This window comes from Echinops telfairi, unplaced genomic scaffold, assembly GCF_000313985.2.
Source record: "Echinops telfairi isolate 266 unplaced genomic scaffold, ASM31398v2 ScPeMD7_7412;HRSCAF=8450, whole genome shotgun sequence".
NCBI classification, from domain to species: Eukaryota; Metazoa; Chordata; class Mammalia; order Afrosoricida; family Tenrecidae; genus Echinops; species Echinops telfairi.
In genome coordinates, this window is record NW_022111312.1 from 6066601 (window position 1) to 6089674 (window position 23074).

The 23074-nt window shown below is 45.0% G+C and overlaps 1 protein-coding gene across 1 annotated transcript in view; it reads right to left on the reverse strand.

The window, feature by feature from the left end:
- MED13L (mediator complex subunit 13L) overlaps positions 1-23074 on the reverse strand; it is a 229361-nt gene that overhangs the window by 24194 nt on the left and 182093 nt on the right. The window contains exons 9-16 of the mRNA XM_045296704.1: positions 20764-20868; positions 15990-16721; positions 15036-15261; positions 13954-14059; positions 13543-13667; positions 10746-10845; positions 4730-4953; positions 2861-3066 (exon numbers count right to left, since the gene is read on the reverse strand). Of these exons, the coding sequence (XP_045152639.1) occupies positions 2861-3066; positions 4730-4953; positions 10746-10845; positions 13543-13667; positions 13954-14059; positions 15036-15261; positions 15990-16721; positions 20764-20868 (1824 nt within the window). The remainder of the gene's footprint in view (positions 1-2860; positions 3067-4729; positions 4954-10745; positions 10846-13542; positions 13668-13953; positions 14060-15035; positions 15262-15989; positions 16722-20763; positions 20869-23074) is intronic.

Here is a 23074-nt window from a genome sequence, read left to right on the forward strand (position 1 = left end):
CCCCCCAATTCCCACAGAGTTAAAACAGCAACCGGAGGCAAGCTACTAAGAGTAGCAGCACAACACAGCACTTTCCTGCGGCCTAGTCCACACTTAAGCGTTGCTGGCTTTGGCCAATGTAATTTTTAAAAACATTACCTTCTAAGTAGAACTTTAGCACGCGATTTCAGATGCTAAATTAGTGAGAAGCCCCTAGGATTAAATTTCCATCTAACATGGAACTACATTTTGGTCATTTTCCAAAAATGAAAGTCGGCCAGTGTCCTTGTTCTCCAAGTCTCTATATGGTCCGAATGGAGGGAGGGCAAAACACTTGAAAATGGAGACTTTTACTAATTTGCAGCGTGGAGCCCACTTGAATGATTATAGTCAGGCGTGATCACGAGGGAATTCTACTTTTGGTAACTCTCCTACCAGAGTGGTCTAACCATTACTACGAATACCGCATACGGCACTGAAAGGCCTCCGTACCAGTTGAGAGCTGCACCAGATGAAACACAGTGCATCACTGTGCCCAGCATGCCAGCAGCTGGGCGTTTCTCGTTCATGTGGTTACCCCTTGTGCTGGGCGCCTCATGCTTGTCAGCGCTCTGAGGCAGGGCACGGCCGGGCTGGTGGTGTCTCTTTTGTCAGTAGCAGTGACCTCTCTTAGAGCCGACACAGACCGGCCGTGTTTGCAATGTTCCGCTGCTGTATCAGGATGATAGAGTTTCTTGGCAGACATTCTTTCCACAGGAAGGACCCAAAGAATACCAGTTTGGGGATTTTTTTTTTTACATTCTCAATGCTCTTTTGAGATATGAGAGTGCTTAAACCGATCCTCCACCAGTGGGCTACACTGTCACTCACTTTTAATTATGACAATCATGTCATAGAGCAATGACTCTTCAAATAATTGCCTTGTGATCTCAATTAGGCATGCCTAAGCTACCAGCCGAAGATCTGAATCAGACACTACAGCCAGAAACATTCGATTCCGGTCACAGTGCTGTCTGTGGGAACAGGAAAATGACCCAGAAATCTGATTGCCAATCACCGCTCTCTCAGAGAACAGAGTAATAAGTGTGTAATAATGGGCTTTACTGTAATAAAACTCCCTTCAAATTTCCATGTTCAACAAAATCCTAAAATTATCAGGCCATTCAAAAGAGAAAAGCAAATGGGACTGCCGAATGAAAGCGTACGTAACTCAGTCGCTCTCTGGGCAGTAAGAACGGTTCCCCTCTGATAGTAGCCTGAATTCCCCCACTCAATAAAAGTGGACGGAGCACCCACCCCCTGCCAGAGGCTGGGCCTTCAGCAAGCAGAGAGGGAAGAGCGTGAGCTCAGAAGCAAGGCTGCAGACAGAGGACAAGTGGTGGCAGGTGGGTGTGTGACAGCAGGGGGCTTTCTCATGGCACCTCCCTGGACTGAAGGAGTCCACAGTGGGATTCCACATAATGCAGAACTGTGCTGTCCACTAGGGAGCAATTAGCCACACGGGGAAGGAAGTTCCCTTTTTAAAATGAAACGACATTTGGGATCAGGCTCACTAGCCAAGTTTACATACTCAACGGCTAGGGTCTGAGGTTAGTGGGTAACATATTGGATGGCACAAACATAAAGCACAGAAATCCCTGTGGATGGGCCAGTGCTCTACTGGGAAGCCTGACACTGAGCACCTTCCTTCTGCTCTGCCCACATCACTCCCATCTACTGCTTCTCTGGCCCTGATGGAAAATCTGAGTCTATGGCCTTTTGTTTTAGAGCATTTCAATTACTGTGGTTAAGAAATGATAATTCATAGGGGAGAAGTGATTGATCGCAGGACTGTGGTTTTCAGCACTATGAAATCCAGGCAGTCCCTGAATTATGAACAAGCCTTGAATTATCAGGTAGAGCTTGTATCTAATGTCAGTTAGCCAAACTGTTTGGCTTAGTACAAAATGTACCTATCTGTGCGCAAAACCACGGAACACTCCTGGATCCAGTAAAACATCTCTAACCTAACATCAGGAGCACCGGTGGGTTAGTGAGTTACACACCCGGCTACAGATCAGCAGTTCAACCCACACAAGAAAGATGAAACTTCCCGACATAAAGATTTACAGCTGCAGAAATCCATAGGGGGCACTTTTACTCATCCTATAGGGGCTCTCTAAGTGAGAATGGACTGTAGGCCGTGAATTAACATAATAATACAACAATACAAGTGGGGTTTTCAACGAGTCTATGGAGAATCTCCATTGTTTTTCATTCCATTTTACGAATTCTTTGTGGTCTCCCTATCATAATATTTTAATGGGTGTCAAAAAGTAGCCCTGTATCATTACAACCCACTGTGTACACCTCACATTTTACACATGAATAGCCTCTGTGAGTGCTGTATGCTAAGTCAGATGTTCTTAAGCCCAGGACTGCGGGACATCCAAGAGTCCATGAAAGCCTCTCTTTCTTCCTCCAATGCCCGCCCTGGCCCCATTCTTCTGCTGCTTCCCTATATGACAGGGATTCCAGGGCAGAAATGTTGATTTAAAGTACCTTGAATAACATGCACTTGAAATCATCCATTTACAAAAACCAAAGGCAGCATGTGCACCACCAACTCCAGACACACGGGTGCTTGATTCTGAGAGGCACAGGGCACCTGGACACACACACACACACACACACACACACACACACGCTTCCCAAACACATCAACTTCCGTTTAAGGGGGCAAAAATCAGCACATTTTTCAACACAAAATCACCCTGAACTGCCATTAAAGGCACATTCCCCGAAGATCTGCTACTGCATCATTTTTAAGCAACTACTATTTTGTTAAAATTAAAAGCAAAATTGGGTTACTACATGTAACCCAATGCAGTTCTGGACGTACTTGTAGCCATCTCTGATGAAAGTGGCTGCAGGTGGCATGGGCAGTTGTTCGATTTTAGGAGGAATTGCCCAGGAAGGCCGAAACAGACAGGCATCGGGTATCTTCAGAGGTAGCAGGCACTGGCTCGGCAACATCTTCAGTGGAGCAAACATGGAGGATCCCAGGAAAGGTTGAAAGGGCGGAACTCTGTGCACGTACGAAAAGTCCTGCAACAACAAAGTGGGCTCAGTGTGGACGCGGAGAAGCTCCTTCACTGTTGGCTGCCGGGAAGGAAACTAGTAGTCCACGGTCACAGAGTGCTATTGTGACAAGAGCCAAAAGACCTGATCCTAAAGGGAGGTCAAACTTATAAACAACCAAAAAAGACTCTATTTAATACTGTGGTTCTCAACCTTCCCAATGCCGCGACCCTTTCATACAGTTCCTCATGTTGTGGTAACCCCCAGCCATAAAATTATTTTCGTTGCTACTTCAAAAACCGTAATTTTGCTACTGTTATGAATCAGGTGACCCCTGTGAAAGAGTCGTTCAACCCCCAAAGGGGTCGCGACCCACAGGTTGAAGACCGCGGATTTAATACCTACCAACAGATGCACTGCCAAAAATATCAAATCTGCTGCTGTTTAATCAATTCCACATGACAGGGACCCTGTGTGACACAGTAGAACTGCCCACTAGGGTTTCCAAGGCTGGACTCTTAGCACTTTTTTTTTGTTGTAACTTTTTATCATGAGTTGGGTGAAGGTTTACAGTGCAAATCCATTTCCCATGAGCAAGTCACACACTTTTTGTTTCATGTCACTAGGCCCACTTCCTCCTTTGTCTAAGGTGACCAGATTTTAACACTGGTAAAGCAGGACACCATTGATAAAACTCATACCCTGGCGAAATAGCCACATGGCAGCCGAAAACCGTATACCCTAGCTTGTCGTGCATTCTTTCCAAAAATTGGGACTTTTTAAAAACGCCGCCGGACACAGGAAAAATTGTTAAAAAGCGGGACGTCTAGTCACCTTACCCTTGTTGTCTGCTATACTCTCTCTTTCTCCTCCTCTCCCAGTCTTTCTGAGTTGCAGGATTGCTCCGAGTCAGTGCAGTTTCTGAACCTTGTCCTTGCGGGAAGTCTGCCCGCGACCTCCATAGTTATTTAGTCCACGGGGTGTGTGTGTGTCCCCCCTCCCCTCCTATTACTGTTCTCTTTATACCTGTCTTGTTTGGCTGAAAATTGAGTCTCTTGGGGAAATTCCTCTCCAGGCCTCACGGGTGAGTACTGGCCATAACTTCAGCAATCTCACCGTCTCTATCTGACAAGGAAGCCAAGCCTCTAATCATTTTGAGTGGTTTCACAGTTCTCCAGGAACTTTCAGTTCTTTCCAGAGCGTTGTAGCAGTAGCCAGCCCCCATCTTGTTCTTCTGGTCGCAGGGTCGTGGTCATTGATGTGCACCTGTCCCACAGACTACCTGTTAACAGTTAACAGGTGCCCTTGATTTCCTTCACTCTTCCATCCTCCTCACAGGACAAGGATTAACCCAATAGTGGCTGCTTTGAGCTTTGAACACCCCAGTCACTACCCACCAAAGTAGGATGTAGAACATTATCTTTATGGACACCGTTATGCCAACTGACATTGGTGTCCTGAGACCATGGTCCCGAGCCCTCAGACACAGTGACTCATTTCCTGAGTTTGTTTTGTTGAAAAATAATTAAAACAAAACTCTGCACTCCCAAGGTTCCTTACATGATACACTCAAAACAAAAGATCCTTAGACACATCTATAATATGGCTTCTACATAAACCATTTTAAAGAAGTGTATGAACCAACTTGGAAGTCATTCTGGCATGGAAAAGTGAATACCGTGGCCTCTACCTTTATTTCCTCTGGCTTGGGGCTTCCTAAGCCGTCTTCTACTTCCATCTTGAATTCTGTGAGCTGTGTTGTTGAAACCATGCTGACCATAGGACTCTCCATCATGCCTAATGCTGTCACCGTCTCTGAATTGATGCCATCTTTATAATTCATCACAGGAGAGAAAGCAGGGTGCTGCTCCAAAGATGGGGGTGTGGGGAACATCCTCTGTAGGTCTGCAACTGCTAAAAGAGACAGAGAGGGGGAGGGGACATTTAGCGGGCAAGGGTTTTTTTTAAATGCCCAGTCCATAGGCAGGCACCCTAGCTGAGCCATGCTGATTGAGTGGTCAGATCAGTCACACTGAGCGAGACCAGTGAAAGCCTCTAAGGAGGTCACCAGCAGAAGCCTGCCATTCTGTGAAGGTGACCATCAGCTCTGATGCTTTATGCCCTAGCCTCACATGAATTATAAGAACCAAGTCTACAAGACTTTTTTTCCCTTCCTACAATTAGCTGGCTTGCAAGTCTGAGAAGAAGAATTATGCAGAGGTTGGAAACAATTAGATGGGGAAACCACTTTAACCAAAATTCTCTTCCTACTTAGCATTCAGTCTGAGGTACTCGGAATAACTGAAACAATGTTCCATAGCAAATGACCCAGTAAACCTACCAACGCCACCACCAGGCATTTATATGACGGACAAGAAAAAGAGCACGTTATGAAGGCAAAAATGATCATTGAGAAGTAGGAGAGTTACCTTGTCTGGGTGACAAGTCCCCTGCACTCACAGCTGTTGTTTTAGGGACAATCTTCTGGATGGACATGAAAATGAAACTCCCTATTTAGAGTAAATCTATCGAGAACCAAAGCACATGTATTGAAAACTCACTATTTCCAGATGTGTTTTAGGAACACTTAGAACAGTGGTTCTCATAGAGCTGAAGTGGATGACATCATAGTTTCTCTCGAAGAAGCCAGCTCCCACCACAGGGACACGGAACAGAAGGCAAGTCTGGCCACTAGGGGGTGTCTTGTGCAGCAAGCTGACAGGTTTGGAGCACAAAAGGAAGCTGGTGATTTGGAACCTCGATTGTGCCCCATTCGCCCATCGTGCTGCTATTTCTAGCAACTTCAACATTTGCGCAGCCCAAAAATAACCACCGGGTAGACTAATATCTGCGTCTAGTTGTGAATCAAAAACGAATAAAGAATAACTGTGCCATTCCCTGCCTTAGGCAGAGCAGCACACACTGAAGGAGCTGGCTTCATCCCTGCCAGGTCAACATGAGTCCCTTTCGTCTAAAGGGCAGGTAGGAGGCTAGGAGAGGAGGAGTGGAAACAGGAAGCACTGGGAGGAAGAGGAATAAAAGGGGCACTTGGAGGGGTTGGCACTGGATGAGTGGACACAAAATGTGAGAATGCTGTTGGATGTGAAATTGATACCCTGCTCTGTGAACCTTCACCTAATGCACAGTAAAAGTTTAATTAAATAAGTAAGAAGGAAAATGAGCTGATTCCGGGAACCCAAGAGGCAAGCGAATTTTGGGAATGATGAGGGCAACAAATGTATAGATGTGCTCTACACAATTGATCTATGTATTGTGATGAATTGTATGAGCCCCAATAAATTGATTTTAAAAAAAAGTAAGAAGGAAGGCTTAGGCAGGTGTGTGTGATTCTCGTCAGGGTTCTATCGTTTCTTTTTGTGAGGAGCAGGGGAAGAGCTTCCAAGCAGCTCAGGGAGGGAAGGTGCAATAAGAGGCACACCCTCTGCATGAGGTGGTCTGCACCATGCCCCCCGCTCAGCGATCGAGACTCTCCTGGAACCTGCTGCCTCTTCTGGCCGCAGCACCCAGATGTGAGCTGGAGGAGGACTGTCAGGTAGGAAGGGTTCCTTCCAGGTCTCAACTTCCACCAGAGCAGCTCTCTGCTGTTCTTTCTAAGGTAGGAGTGGGCGGGAGACTCCATTCGACAAAACCCTGCTGCTGCCCAAGAGATTACAAGCCCAAGGTGACTTGGAAGGCACCTTTCATGATGTGGGAACATTCTACCCTTAAGAAAATGGCAATTTGTACAACCAAGGATACCACCTGAAAGGTGGAAATGAATCCCTCGGTCGCTGGACCCCAGACCACAGGGACCCAAAGTGACCTAATGGAACCTAACAACAACAAGACAAGGAGACAACAGGCCCAACACATCTGTCTGTGAGGGATGCTGCCAGAAAGCCCCTTAGAAGCAAGGACGATGAGACGTCATCTCACACCTGGTGGACATGTCATCAGGAGGAACCATCCCTGGAAAAGGACACCATGCTTGGTAGAGGGTTCGTGGGAAAGAGAAAGCCCCTTAACAAGACGGATTGGTGCAGTGGAGGCAACGGGACTCAAGTGCAGCAACCACCGTGAAGATGGTGCAGGACCAGGTCGGGTTTGCTTCTGTTACTTATGCCGCTTCGAGTCCGAACCAAGTCGACAATGCCTAACAACAACGACAACAAAAAGAATACCAGGTGAACCAAGCCAAGCGTGCAGCTCTCGGAGAACCGTTTGTGACACTCTATTAACTGATAGATTCTGAAGTCGGAAAGCAAGTCCTTCAATGTAGGAGCGACATTTTTTTCCCCCTCGAAAACAAAGCTGAAGATGTTGGTATACAATTACATTACACGTGGAATGCACCACCATCTGCACCCTTTAGTTTCCCAAGCCAAGGAGCAGCTGCTAGTCAGTTTTATCATAGAATGAATTGAGAAGTACCATGTCAGCTATAATTCCATTTTAAAAAATCTTCAAACTCACATCTTTGGGCAAGAAGTAACTTGGTAATGGAAGCAGCGATACAAGGGTAGAGGGAAGCTTGGGGGAGAAAGGGGGAACCGATCTCAATGACTGACATCTAAGGTCCCACGCCCCACCCCCACCCCAGGGAGACGAATAACAAAAATGTGAATCAAGGGAGACAGCGGACGATATAAGATATAATAATAATATATAATTTATCAAGGGTTCACAAGGGTAGGAGCGGGAGGGAGGGAGGGAAAAAGAGGAGCTGATACCAATAGCTCAAGTAAAAGAAAATGTTTTGAAAAGGATGATGGCAACCTAAGTAGTGTGTGCTTGATACAATTGATGTATGGATTGTTGTAAGAGCCCTCAATAAAATGATTAAAAAAAGAAGTAGTAATTTGGATATACTTTCTTAGATTTAAAACAAGTGTCAGCACAGTCTTTACTTTGCTTCAATAGTATTCTTGCTAACGTTAAGAAATCTAACAACAGAAATAAACCAAACTCATTGCCATCGAGTTCATGCCAACTCCTAGTGATCCCAGAGGACAGGGTAGAGCTGTCCTGTGAGTTTCTGAAACTATAACTTTTTACGGGAGTAGAAAGCCCCATCTTTCTCCTATGGAGCGGTTGATATTTTTGAATTGCTGACCTTATGGATCAAAGCCCAATGAGTAACCACTACGGCACCAGGGCTCCTAACGACAAAAACAGTCTCCTTAGTTTTCAATTTTCCGCCAAAAATTGTGCATGGCACAGCACAATGTCTACTAAGTCATGAGTCCTCACTCATTAGGCCGGCCTCCAAATTCTGGTTTGACTGGGAAGAGATGGAAACATGGCTAAGCTTCAGGGAATTTCTGAAAAGAGATGACTCAAAACATGTTTTGAGATGATCAAAGGGAATTAGACTCCACGTTGTGGGGGCAGAGTCAGAAGGCCAGAAAATATCTTTGGTCCCCCCCAAAGTAAAAAAGCATGGTTTGCCTATTGCTTGTCTTCCAAAACATGACCCAGGAAAGGAGAGGCAGACACCGAAATGTACTGCACTGAGTCGTATGCCCACAGTGCTCTGCCACCTCATACACCATCTGTCTGGTCAGTCTCCTACACTCTTACTCGATGTAAACAGGCATATCAGAACTGACACCGCCACCTCCGCCCACGACATGAGCACCTGGCAGAGGGTCCTGCAAACAGTAGGTGTGCTTACAGATTACGTAAATGAAGTGAACACAAAGTCCAACCCATAAACAAATGGCTAACAACAAAACCTGAGAAAATGGCACTTCCATTTTTGTGACTTTACCATATGCCATCACAGGACCTACACTGGCAGCCTGGATGCTCGTGGGGTACCGCCTGCTTATGGACTGTTGCCTCATTTCTGGTCACAAGTAAACCAACAGGGATGTGCACTGCCCAACACACCATTCACCAGCCACTGAAGGGAAAGCAGGCTGAAAAGTTAGTACCAACAGAATGTAAGTTATCGCAACTCATTTCATATGGATTAGGTGCAGAAAGAATGTTTAAATGAACTTTCTCCATTCCTTTTGCTTCTTTAATGTGCCTACTAGACAGCTGAACAATGTAAGTGACTCTCGCCTATGGCTCATAATTGTGTTCACGGTGGACAGTGCTGTGCCAGACAGACAGTACATTCTACAATATGTCTGTCTTCCCAACTCAGTCTCCAATAAAGCTGCTGCAAGACACGAAAACTTCTGGCAGGAACTTTTCCATTGTGGTTTCTGCAGAGGACATACTGCATGGGTCTACGTGTAAATACACACACACTTTGTAGAAATTTAAAAGATGCTCTTGATACCTGTATACCAGAGTTTTCTTGATGCCATATTCCAAATGTATCTATTTCTATGATTAGTACACCTTATGGGAGCCCTGGTGGCAGGGTCAGCAGTTCAAAACCACCAGCAGCTCCTCAGGAGAAAGACAGGCCTTGCTACTCCCATAAGGAGTTAGAATCTGGGAAACTCACAGGGGCAGTTCTACCCTGTCCTACAGGGTCGCTACGAATCAGCACCGACTTCCTGGTCGTGATACTCCAGGATGAAAAGTTTGGCAGCTTTTCTCTTAGAAACAATTCTTATGCATAGGCCTGAGAAGGGAGGGCAATGACACTGACCAGCAGCATGGTTGGTGAGTGACTAATCTTGGACAGGGAAGAACGTTTAACACTGCTATGTGTTGTTCAAGCCCAAGAGGGTGGAGGGCTAGCCAGTGCACTTCAGTGTGGAGAAGAAACTGCCCATCTGGCCTAGCCCATGTTATCTACTTCCACACTGGTTTTTCTCATCTGTGAGCTCCATGTTTATAAAATTCTGCAAGGAAGACTAATACAAAAAAAAAGAAGAAGAAAGCAAGAAAAGAAAAATGTGTAATTTTAAAAAATATATATATATATATAAAAAACACCCACCGCAACTATCATTACTCATTTTCATCCATGTCATGTTTGAGAAGGCTCTGCTTATTTTACAAACTATAGATCCACTAAAGCCGTCACAATCCAATCTGTCTACCTCACACTTCTACATGTGAGTAAATCAGCACCACATTTATGGGTTCGTGAAACTTTGTGACTCATCCTATGACGGGGTGGTTTTTCCCCTCAATTTGTTCTCATTACCAGCTGAAGTTAATGAGAAGGTATTACAGAATGATTTGCAATAGAATTATATTTCTGCTTCAGAGTATCCACATAAGCTGCCCTGACATCCTTTGCTGTTGGAGAATAATGTGGCTGCTTTGGGTAAAGAACAAAGCAGGAAAAAGATTCTTTCTCTTCTTGCCAGCACACATAATAAAAAACTAGTTGGTTTCAATATAAAAACACAAAAACTTCCAATGTGAATTCAAAAAAGGACTACAGAAAACTAATGTGCCTTATCCTTGTGTGAATTGTATGTATGAAAACTGAAACATTTTATATATTTTCATTACAGAATATTTTCTTCAACATGTATCCTACTAGCAAGGGGCAACCAGAAAAACAAACTGAGACGTGATCCTAAATTGTAAATGGACATTCTTAATTAGCAAGCAACGAGAAGGCATTCAAATGCCGACGCCCCCTCTAGGAGGTGGGGTCCCGTCACACACGCGTTCAAGCTCGTCCTGAGTATCGGTCCGAGGAAAGAGGCAACGCAGTGCTCTGGGAGCAGGCAACACCGAGCATGAGGAGACGGCCAGGCAAACCTCAGCCCGTTTGCTCCACTTACTTGGTGGGTATGGAACGGCGGTCCTTCCATCCTTCCCAAGGGGTCGGTCTTCGGTCCCAACCGTAGGCATTTTCGATGAGCGCAGTGCGGGTGATACAGCCTAAGAATGGATGATCAGTATTACAACAGAGCACACACTTGTATCTAAGGATGCCTCGTCACACTTAAAAAACAAAGCAGCCATGCTGCTGACACAGTGCTCTTGGTGGTAACAGGAGGAGATGGCTACAAGTCTATCAGGTGTGACAACAAGAGAGCTCAGGCTCTGTTCACAGACCTGGTTGGGACAGGGTGGGCCGTTAAAGCCGAGGCCGCAGACCGTAAGCAATGCTTTCCTCCCAGGCCGGAGGGTGACACCAGGGTGGTGCCTCCAGCCAAGCCTGGAGTCTGGTTGCTTTTCCTTCTGCTTAGAGGCAAGCAGCTCAGAGATGACCTCAAGCCCTCCAGAGTTTTTAATCTGTGCAGCATGGCAAACCAGGTATCCTCTGAACCGATTTACCATTCTTCCTGATAAAAAATAACCTTAATACTTCAAACTATGGAAACAGACATGAGGATCTTCTTCTCTGATATACTGAAAGTCCCTTACTAGACAGATTATCTTTTAAGAACTCAAATGAACTGACAAACACAAAAAATTAAGACAAAAGGTATTACAAATAGAGGCTAAATTTTATATATTTTACACTTTATAATAGCACAGAATTGAAATGTAAAATTGAGTTCAAAGCTATTCGTGGTGGAAACTTAGCCAAAAGCCAATTCTAGTTACTAGTAAGATGAAATTGCAAATGATTTAAGGGTAAACTATTCACTTGGCTAAATGCTAGGCTAGAAACCCAGCAAAGTAGAAATGCTTATTTCAGAGACGTAAAAAATAGATTTTAAACGTCCAGCCATCCTCTGCATGTTAACACTACTAAAAATACATTCTGGGACCTTAAATATTTAGTCCACCGGCTATTCACCATTTTCACAGAAGGTGACTACGATGGTTCAGAAGTGACCAATCAGAAGTAGCAACAGAGCCTGGGAGAGGCAATGGGCCACGCAGGACTGCTTACTCTGCAGCGGACCACGCCATACGCTTTCTCCTCCTCCCCATCTATGTCTTTGATTTGTGATAGCATTTTGTTTCATATTTAATTCCTACCATCCCTACAGAAGACCTATCCTAACCCTTAGGGTCATTAAGGCAATCCTCAGCAGTACAAAGCTTTAGAGACAGTCAAGCTCCCATAGGATCAGATCAACAATTGGAAAATTTGACATTCTCCCGCCCCATCGATCCTATCGTCATGTCCTTCTCCTCCCTGCACTAACTTCACACATTCACATCCCTTAATGTTTCAAAACACAACAAGGTTACCATACAGCCAGCCTGCTTTCTGAACTCAGCAGCTGCCCGTGGAGGCTGCTACAGGTAGGCAGTCTGACCACCAAAGGTCTGAGTTTGGCCCACAGCCTTCCGAACCACCTCCCTCCCCAGCATTAGAAAGTCAGGTCACCACCACCCCAAGCCTCTTCGTTGATTCCCCTTAACCAAGGCTTGAGGAGACCTCGGCCTAGACTGACCCCCTGCCTTCACTGAGCTCAGTCTCTCCACATTCCCAGCCTCATTGTTTGTGGCCATTATAGATTTATCTCCTTCTATGAGCCTATAAAATTATGGATATTACCTGGGAAGCAGATGTATTTAGTTTTATTATGAAATGGACCTTAGAAATGTGACTTCCTGTGTAGCCTTCATGCCTGGGCTTAAATTGTATGTTAATACTTAATACTCACAAACCAAGCTTCACATAAGCCTTCCCTGTCATTAGGAGCCTTGATGGCATAGTAGGTTCTTACTGGGCTGCTCACTGCAAGGTCATTCATTGCGACCCCACAGGACAGAGCAGAACTGCCCTTGTGGGTATCCCAGAATGTAATTCTTTGTACGAGTAGAAAGCCTCATCTTTCTCCCTCGGAGTGACTGGTGGTTTCAAACGGGTTTACCTTACAATCAGCAGCTTAACGCTTAAACCAGTATGACTGCCAGGGCCCCTCTCATCTCTAAGTTTCCATACAGAAATGGGTATTTATCCTATTTTTATGCAAATAGCACAAATTATGTGGGCTTTTTGCAAATTGTACAATCCCTTACATGTTCAGTTTCCTACACAGCTATGCACACAGTGTGTGGTATTTATACAGACACCGTTCTAGGTGGAAAACCCTCGCATATTCCCTAGGGAACAGCGTTGGTGCAGAGGATGAGGACACAGATTTCTGGACTCTTAGCCTAGCTGTGATCTAGGGAGTTGCAATTCTTCTCGTCACTTTAGTCACATGATGGCTGGTAGTCTGTGACTTACTTTAACACTATGTTCCTAAAAAGCATGTCTCGGACTTACATAAAAATTCTCACTCTGAAAACACAGACTGACTTTAAACTATTAGACAAAGGAAAAATACGTGGCATATTTCAAAATTGACTTATACCTATAGGGACCACAGAACCCATTTCTCTCGGCCCTATGATATTTAGAAGGATTTATTACAATAAGCAGGGAAAACTGCCATCTTTACCACAGAAATAACAATAATGAAAAAGGCCACCAACCAACGAGGTCAGCAGGTGTTAGCTGATAACTTTCAGAATGTTTTCAAAGTATACCACTACTTTTCTTTAAGAGCGCTCAAAATCTGAAGTGTTTCCCAACTCCAGTAGTCTAAACTCTTGAGGAAGCGCTGACAATGCCATCATGTCCTCTCTCGAAGGAGACCATTGTCCACGAAGGGATGGGAGACTCACCCCAAGTTCGTCGTCATCAGAATTATCAAAGATGTTGTCTAGGTCGTGCAGGGAAGGTGCCAAATCTGTCACCTGCGTAAGGCTACTGGGGCCAGCTCTGCCAGCAGCATTATCCTGCCGGACATCTGCGGGAAGAAGCAACATAGAACTGGGGTAAGTGGCTGTGCCCAGGGCTAAAGAGGAGAGGAGGACTGTGGCTTTCCTCCCTACAGTCTTTATTCAGTTTAGAGACTGTTACTTCCAAATGTGTTATCAGTTTTGAAAGCAACTGAGGAACACACTGAAAAATACACTACAGATGAGGTCAAGTTATTGGTACTACAGTAAGAAAATAATTTTAAATCGAGATGCAACTCCCTTGCATTTTATTTTAGCAACAATCCAAGTGAGGCAAATAATCGCGGTACACACCTGTTTTAGTAGCAGAACTGAAAATAGACATGGCATTTTTCCCATCAGGCACCGGCGTGGAATGACCTGGTGTAGTGACATCCTTGGTACCAAATCCATCCTCTGACTGTGTGATAAATTCAGCCAAACAAAACATATGAACACCAACCCAAAGTGTGGAAGATGTGGGAGAACACAAAGAATTAGAGGGCAGAATGGAACTTGTTATGAGCACAAGTATGATAAACCATGGTCTATGCAGCCAGAGGAGATCAAAGAGGCCCTTTGTGCTACACTGAAACAAACCACCGACTCCCCCTTGGGCCCTCAACCTGATGGGGCCCTCTGAGTGAATCAGATTTGATGCCCACATGGTACTGCAGGCACTTTTCTGCAGACTGGACATGGTGGTAAAAAGCTGCCTTTTCTAGTTGTTGTTTTTTTGTTTTGTTTTGTTTTCTAGTTTCTTAAACACAGAATGACGGCTCATGCTCTCAGGAGCTAAACCAGATCTCTGTCAAGCAGCACAAGAAACATTCCCTTCAACTAAACTGGTCTCCTTTAGAATCGTCTTCTTTCCTCTACTCTGAGGAACACTGCTTTAAATGCTCATTTCTTAGAATGTCTTAAAATCTAAGGCTGAAGACAGGAGATACCAACAGCACTGGTGTGTGTGACAATGGAGCCAGTACAACTAACACTGCAGTTTCCACATGGTGTGGATACTAATTTACAACTCTGCTCCGAATAGCAAACAGAGCAAGCAAGGGCTTGATAAAAGGCAGGTGGTGTCACCCTTTTTTCTTTGCATCCAGGAATTTTTGCATCATAAAGAGAGTAAGTAGGGAGCATAGGCCAACAAGAATTAGCATATGAGGAGGAGCATGCACTGGACGAGCTACAGCCTGGAGCATATGAGGCTTCATTTATGTTCGGCTGACTTTTCAACGAAGGTGAGCCATGACATAAAAAGGAACATCCGCTGTTCAATACAGTAGCACCAAGAGCATGGATATGGGGACAGAGCAATCAGGCCGGACGTGGTGTCCCCCAGGTTAGAAACCCACACGCTTGTGGGACACACTCTCTAGCTCAAAGGGTACCTTAGTCTTTTTCAGGGAGTCTTTCTCTGTCCCTTGCTTGCATTTCTTGTTGGCTGTAAAGATGTACTTTATGTCACCGTCCTCAAAGGTATATGGGTCATTGACTTCTCCCAAGCTGTCTCCAGGTGGCTGGGTGAGAGGCATCGGGTCAAGGAAGTGAAGCGGCTGCATCTGGGGCTGCTTGTCTCGCCAGAGTTTAAACCGTTTGTGAGGCTGTGCTAAGAGTCTGAAAGGGAAAACAACACATGCAGGCGTGAGCAGACAAACCAACCACACCAATTTAAACAAGCAGCCGCACATATGATTGAAAGCATTTACAGAGCTTAAACTGAAAAGCACATCTACTTAGCAATTTTCTTTGAGAGTTATATTCACAATTAAATACATCTCACTAAGCTTTGCCAAGAATGTATTTCCCCCACCCCACCCCGCCCATTTCCACAGGTTCTGGGGACATCGCGCCTAGGTTCAAACTCCCTCCGTGTTAGTTACTAACTGCATGACCTCAGTTTCTCAGCTATGAAATTAAGATAATAATATGTTGTGGTGAAGATTAAATGACATAATCCGTGTGAAGTGTTTAGAATGATGGGTGGCTCAAAAGTCCTATTACGTGTTTAGTAGTAGTACTAGAAGCACATTACTTACCTGAGTACACGCAGTCTTTCTCACAAGCATCAACCTACAAAACGGGTGCTGACAGAAACGTGCAAAGACTTACTACAGAAAGAACTAGAGTCTTTGATCGAAACAAGAGGAGGTGAAAAATAACACTACAGCAAAAAACGCCACAAGTGCCTTTTCAGGGCGCGGAGTAAAACAGCATGTGTGCTGGCCTCCTTAGAGGACAAAGCCTTGGGCTCTTGAGCACTGTCTACATGCGAGGGCTAGCAGGGGTCAGCAGAGAGACAGGAGGAACCCGGGTGGTGGACTGGGAGGCCCTGCCCTCCTCACCTTTGCAGCGCGGTGCTCTCAGAGGTCACCTCCATTTTGGCATCACATCTCTCACCCTGGAGCTCTGGAGGCCTGAACTCGGTGTCATCACTGGATGGGAGGCGGTAACTGTGCCACCGCTGAGCCGACGACTCCGGGTTCGAGGGCCTGATCCCACAATATAAGGCCGTCTCGCTGACCTCTGCCATCAGAGGCAGTCTTTGGCCTACGAGGACAGCTCTGTCATCCAGAGTAGCTAAGGGCTGGAGCTCTAGCACGTTTCCATAGAGGGCTGGGTTCACAGGGACAGGCGGTGGGTCCAAACTCTCCGTTTCCTGACCCCGTGGCTGCGGGCTGAGTGTTGGCGGCAGAGGGGAGATGGGGGAATGAGGGGAATCCATAGGATTCAGATTCATTTGCTTGCTTGTATTTCTGGAAGGCACGGCCATTTGCTTATCATACTTCCTACTGCTGGACACCTCTAAGGAGGAGTCTATCCCTGCCAGCCCCAGCTTCTGCCCTGCTGTATCCTGTTCCATGCATAACTCTTCGGCCACAGAGGGCCTGTGGTGAAATGGTACCAAGGGTCTCTTTTGCAACTTGTCTCCTTTTTCCTGCCTTTCTGCTGTTTTGTGCTTAGAAGAAGCAGGAGGCGGTAAAGATGAAGATGATGATGGTCCTGCACTGAACCCTGGTTGAGATGTTGTGGGAGGTCGGTTGGGTCCTACTGCACAACGTTTTAAAAGTTTATGCCTGAAATGGGAATGAAAACCAAGTCAGCAAATGCGCAGGTGAAAACAACTGTATCCTAACAGCAAGGGCGCGACAGCGCAGACAGGTCACGTCCACAGCAGATGTGCTAACACAGCTAAGCAAACTCCAGGTTTTAATTATTGGCTGAAAAGGGCAACACACTCCAATAGAAAGTGATGGATCCGCCACATACAAGTTAGCAGGTAATGGACAAATTTATCAATAAGGGAAAACTAATAATAGATTGCTAACTCCTGCACAATTACTGGTGGAAAAATTTCCCTAAATCTTTTCAACTTCTTGGGGTTCCCAGACAACCTATTCATTCATATTGTATCTGCGAACCAAAAATCCTGAGATTCTCAGGCCAGAATTGTTTTTTTTAAGTGCCATTTCTCTTTCAAACAACTCCAGCAACTCCGATCCCAGAATGACTTCTAATGGGCCATCCAACAGCTCCCTCGCAGAGTGCAGACCACGATGCTGGTCGGTCTGGAGAACAATGAACAGAAACTGGATCTACTACCAGCATCTAAGAATGAAGGAATGATAGGCAACTTTGGACCCAACACAGACATGTTCCAATGAGACCAGAGTGAAAAGTGGTGAGAGAAGATTAGGACAACACACATACAAAAATGCGCTCGAGCCATCGAAGCAGGATCATCAAGTCTGCTCACATCCTAACACACTTCTCGGCAAGCCCGAGTAAGAAATTGCTCAGTTGATGATGCCAAGGTTGAATCTGTACAACAAAGTTATGTAGCAGGTCAGCCAGATTCTCCCAACATATAAATCACTGCCAGGGAAAAACGCAAGCCTTTCTGCCGGTGGAGTAGTTGCTCTCCGAGGCCACCAGGGTGGCATTAAATTACTGCTGCGTTGCACTCAATGAGGCCCTAGTGGGCAGTAAAACGGATTTGTGTGGCATAATGGGAGGGTTTAGTGGGACAGCAGGATGGCCACCCCGGCCCATAAGACCATTAAATAGTGTGAGGAGTAGACCATTCCATAATGAGTTTGGTAATCCCACAGTAATCTCAAAACTCTCTTGCCAAAGTCTTTGCTACTCTTTTAAAAAAACGAAGCCTGACTTTGAAGAAGTTGTCATCGCTTCAGGATACTGACTGTCAGGCCTACGGTGTGCTGGAAGCCTCCAAGGCAGAGAGCCGCACTGCTCTGAGGGAGGCAGCTTATTTTTCACAAGCCTCTATTGTATCTTCGTGGGGTGTTTATTTTAGAACTTAAGCTTAAAAGTCTTTTGCATTCAACTTTCTGACTTGGATTTTCTTGGAGTGCATTTAACCTCATAGGCTCTTTGATAAATATTGCCTGGCAGTTGCTTCAAAGTTAGGATGTTTTGCAAGCGGCTAATCTTATCAAGTCAGTTTTCCAACTGTATTTAACAACCAGCTACACCATGGAATGGTTATCCTTCAGAAGACACAGGTAGCTAACAGCTACCCTGGCAAATCTCCACGCAGGGAAGGCTTTGGCTGCGGCACGCTGGGGGTGGGAAGGAGCCTGAGGCGGAGCCAACTTCTGTGGCATGGTGGCCAAGAGGAAGAAGAAAGTGGTATCTACGTAACGGACATCTCAGAGGCTAGCATTGCGGAAGGCAGTGACAGAGGAGAGCTACACAAAAAGGGAAAATCAAATCGGTGCCTCGTTTTTGGAGAATTAGGCACATCAAAATAAGAGAATTCTCAAATGCAACCTTTCCCCCTGCCAAACAACAAAACTGTAAGGCAAGAATTCAGGTTTAGAGATCAGGCATACAGAGCTGCAATAGGTATCTGGCGAGGAAATGTAGCAATAATCCCAAAGCACAAAGGCGAGGGCTTTCTCTGCTTAATTCCACTGAAAAGTATTCTAAGGGGGCTATGTGGTCAAAGGAGCTAACAGACATGTGATATAAACCAGTAAATAATTATTTTTTAAAGAGAAGAAAAAAATCTAGACCAAGAGAAAGAACAGAAAATTCAGTTGAAGGCACAAGTGAAGTTCCCTTCCACAGACGTGGTTCAAGGTGAGCCATGGTGGAACTGTGAACTTTTGAGAGGGAAATCAATTTCAGGTGACAAATACTCTTTATCCCACAATTCACAATGACAGAGACAAAAATGAAACAAATCTTTAACTGCAACATACGATTTTTGCCCCAAGACCAGAGAGAGATCCTCACACCCTCAAAGAAGGAACTCTAATGAGAAAACTTCAAATGCATCATCTCAGAAAAATCGATCCTGGGTTTTATTAGGTGGATAGTTATACCTCTCAAGCAGAGGCTGACTATCAAGGCGGGGTTTGGAAAAAAAGAATCAACTGAAGGGGAGGGTCAAAATTGTTGTACTGATTACAAGTTACAGTACTGTGTGTGTAACACACACACACACACCAACCACAAGAATCATGACCGTGCACTCTAACAGTCACTGGGGTCTGGGGAGTACTTTAAGGCTGACACTCACTTTAGAAGTTTCAGAATTCCAATAAACTCAGGACAGAGTACGATTCTTTACGACCACAAGGAGGAGTGAGTCGAGAAAATACTCTCAAAGAGTGCCAATCTTTCCTACAAAGTTTGGGGTGCTAGTCAAACACCCACATGAACAGGCAAGTGAAATACCATGACTACTGCAATTTGAACTTTTAGTGGGTGTTCTAAAATACCCATCTCAGTGATCAGAAAGCATCACCACTACCAACCCACAATGACAAAAAGTAAAACTACCACGGGTCTGTCTACTACAAATTCTATTTATCGCAAGCCAACCTGTTTTCAACATCTTGTCCATGTTGAAAGAGTTAGTCATTTAACAGAGATGGTCTTGTCAAAGTGATACCTTCATTGTTGTTGTTGTTTGTTTTTTAATGGAAAGATCATTTTACTGGGGACTCTTACAGCTCTTATAAGAAGATGCCTTTCTCTGAAGGAGCTAACCTGAAGAAACATGTGGGAGCAATCTGCTCCCAAGGCCAGTTGTCTACTAAGCCTCTTTTTGGATCCTGACAGCATTATGATACTATCTGCATACAAGAAAAGATTGGCCTTTTCCACTTCTACTTAGAGGAATAGGGGCATCTTTAAAAGAAGGAGAAAAAAACACACACACACACACACACACACACACAGAGTAAAGAAATGGTCTGATATGCCTGGAGAAGAGCCAACATTTACCATTTGTGGTGGAGTATAATTTCTTAATATGGCTCTTCTATCAAACACAGCAGAGAAGTGGAGCGCTACAGGATGAACAGCTGAAGGTGATGGAGAGGGGTCATGGTGGAGACCTAGAGCCCAACTGTGGATAACTGGACATTCCTGAGCAGAGGGGCTGCATGGAGGAGAAAATGCATCCAGGGGGCAGCTTAAGGCCGATGAAACACACATCCACTCCTCTAGTTCTTTAATCTTCTTCCCCCCTCTATTATGGTCTCAGTCCTACCTCACAAATCCCGATATTCCAGTGTACATACAGTGGCATAAAGACAAACCCCCTCAGAATCAGTAATGGGAGTAATGATTCCAGGAGGGGAGGGGAAGGGAAGAAGGAACAGATAGCAATGATGGCAGAATAACCCCCCTCAAGGGGGACGAATACAGGATAGTAGGTGAAGGGATAGAATGGGTGGTATAAGATATGTATAAATCATAATAACACATATTAAGGGTCTGCGGGGGTGAAAGGATGGGGGAGGGAGGGAGGGTGGGGAAAAATAAAAAGAGGATCTGATATCAAAGGTTTCAAGAAGAAAAATGTCTAGAATTTGTTAAAGCCTACAATTATACACGTCCGCTTAGAATAATGGATGTATGGATTGTTATAATATATGTAAGAGCCCCCAATAAAATGATTTTTTTAAGGGGTGGTGGGTAGAGGCATACATGAGATTGCCTTACGGTGCTAGGTCTTGGGTTGGTATGGCGTTGGACTCTCCTCTTCCCTGTGTAGCCTCAGGAGGTCAGCTGTGGCCTCCATGCTGTTTTCACACCAGTAATTATTCTAGCCACTACAGTTGTTCCATTTTGACTACTTACCTGGAACAAGAACAGCTAACTCTTTGGGTTGGATCTACAAAATCCCAAGTTGCAGGATTGTTAGCAGGCTCTTCTTCAAGAGTTGGAGTTGACACTTGGCTCCTCCTGAAAGGGTTACAAAGTGTGATTTAGATGCAAACAGGAGATCATGCTTCTGGTTCTGGGGAAGGGAGATGTGAGCAGGCTTTAATGCCCTAGATCCATGATGGCCTCTCATCCTGGCCTCCTCCAGAGCAGCCATAGTATGGAACTACCACTTGTTCTATGATCCACCAGCAGCAGAATTCTGAGCAACTAAAACAATAGCTGGTTGCTTTTTAAATCGTTTTTTTTTTTTTTTAAGGTTACATAAATTATATAGAGATATCTTAAATAGAAACTCATTTGCCACAGCATCTATAAACTATAGCCCTCTGATAACCATTTAGCCACTTCTAATACCCGTATAATATTTACTATCTTTGAAGGGCAGCATTCCACCACTGGTCCCATCGATTAACCAAAGGACAGAAAACAAACACATTTCCTCCATGTCACTGATTGGCAGCAGAAAGCAGGCTATAGGAGAAGCACACAGAAGCAAGAATGCAGGCAGTCTTTCTGGACTGTTGGTTTGGCTATAGCTGATGCTGTCCAATGTTCCCGAGATGGTTCCACAGGGACTTATGTTGCTCGCCACCCTCCTCTCTGGGCCCTCCTCTCCCTGCTCTGTGCTGCTGAGAGGGACACTCTGGGCCATTAGGACTGGTGGAGGTAAAAGGCTGGTGGTAACAAAACTCAAGATGGTAAAGGGAAGGTTAAAAAAAAGCAAATGTTAACTTGGCAGTTATCTAGGCACTGCAGATCATGTGAGAATATCTGAGCCGATTGTTGTAAAGGAAAGGATCATTATATCGAAGTGACCAGAGGTGCCTTTTGTATTCTAAAATGTGACACGTGATCTTCAATGTCAAAGATTTTGGATTTTATCTACGACTATTTTTAGCAGCTTATTCTAAAGCCAATTCAATGGAAAATAAATGCACAGCATGAATCTGCTAAAATTCTAAAAGCTGGATCCACAGAACAGGTTTTAATGCCAAAAATAACAATATAAATAGTAGTTGTTCATGTAACATTGATTGACTTCTCAGGAAGCACAGCTATGAGCAGTCAGTGACAAAGGTGTCCACGGACATTCTGTTCTAGAGAAGCAAGACTTCTTGGTTTACCTGTATCCGTCACAAGTGGGCATCTCACTCCTACACAGGTAACAAAATGTGATTATGTTTACACAGAGCCTTGATGAATGGAACAGCTCTCATGGACTATTTTACTATTTTCAACTAGACAATTAAAATAATCACAAGTAGTCTATTTTGAGAATCAATTTTCCCTTTTGTCCAAAAAACAAACAAAGAAAAGAGAAATCAAAAGTGAGAAAGAAAAGGAGGAATGGAGCCTTAGGGGCTGGGTCAAGCGGGACTTCAGGAGAGAGTGGGGTCACATGTAAGGTCTTCCCGAAACCAGAATCCTTAGGACCCTGAGCTGAGCCCACTTTTCCTGACTCCTCAAGATCGACTAGACTGCAAAGTTAAGAGTGGGCTAAATTAGATGCTTTGCTACTGGAATGAATGGGTTGGGGCCGGCCATTAGGACAATATTCAGTTGGCATCCCATTTCTTGCTTGAATTGGATCGTAATCTTATGTCCTCACAGCTTATCGACTATGGGAAGCTAGGAGACACCAACGAATGAGCCATGCGCATGGCTGACTTTTGGCTCACGGAGAAGGACTTGATCCCAAAGCTGTTTAAAGTGCTGGCCCCTCCATACCAAGGTCAGAATGGAGGCTACACAAGAATGGTGCAGATCCCAAACCGGAGTGAGCAAGATCGAGCCAAAATGGCAGTCATCGAGTATAAAGGGAACTGTCTTCCCCTCTGCCCTTGCCTCGCAGAGACAGCAACCGGACCCTCCTAAACCAGCTGCTGCTGGGGCTGCGGAGAGACCTCAGCCAGACGGAGAAAGCCAGCATCCACAACTCCCACACAACCCAAACTCCAGGAATTTAATACCAGAACTGCTGTGGCCTTCACCAGGGGCCATGGTCACAGTGTTTGGAGGTCTCTTCTGCTCTAGGAAGAACTGAAGGTATCGTTGTAAACTAGACAGTGTTACTGGAACCCAGAACCATCTGGGGAGCTAGCTGGCTCTACTTTTGCCCAACAGATCAAATGGTTCATATGATTGTGTAAATTTATTTTATTTTTTTCCCCCCTCGAAATTTCTGGTGAAATGAAGCCTATGCAGATGCTCAGTCTGTCTGGAA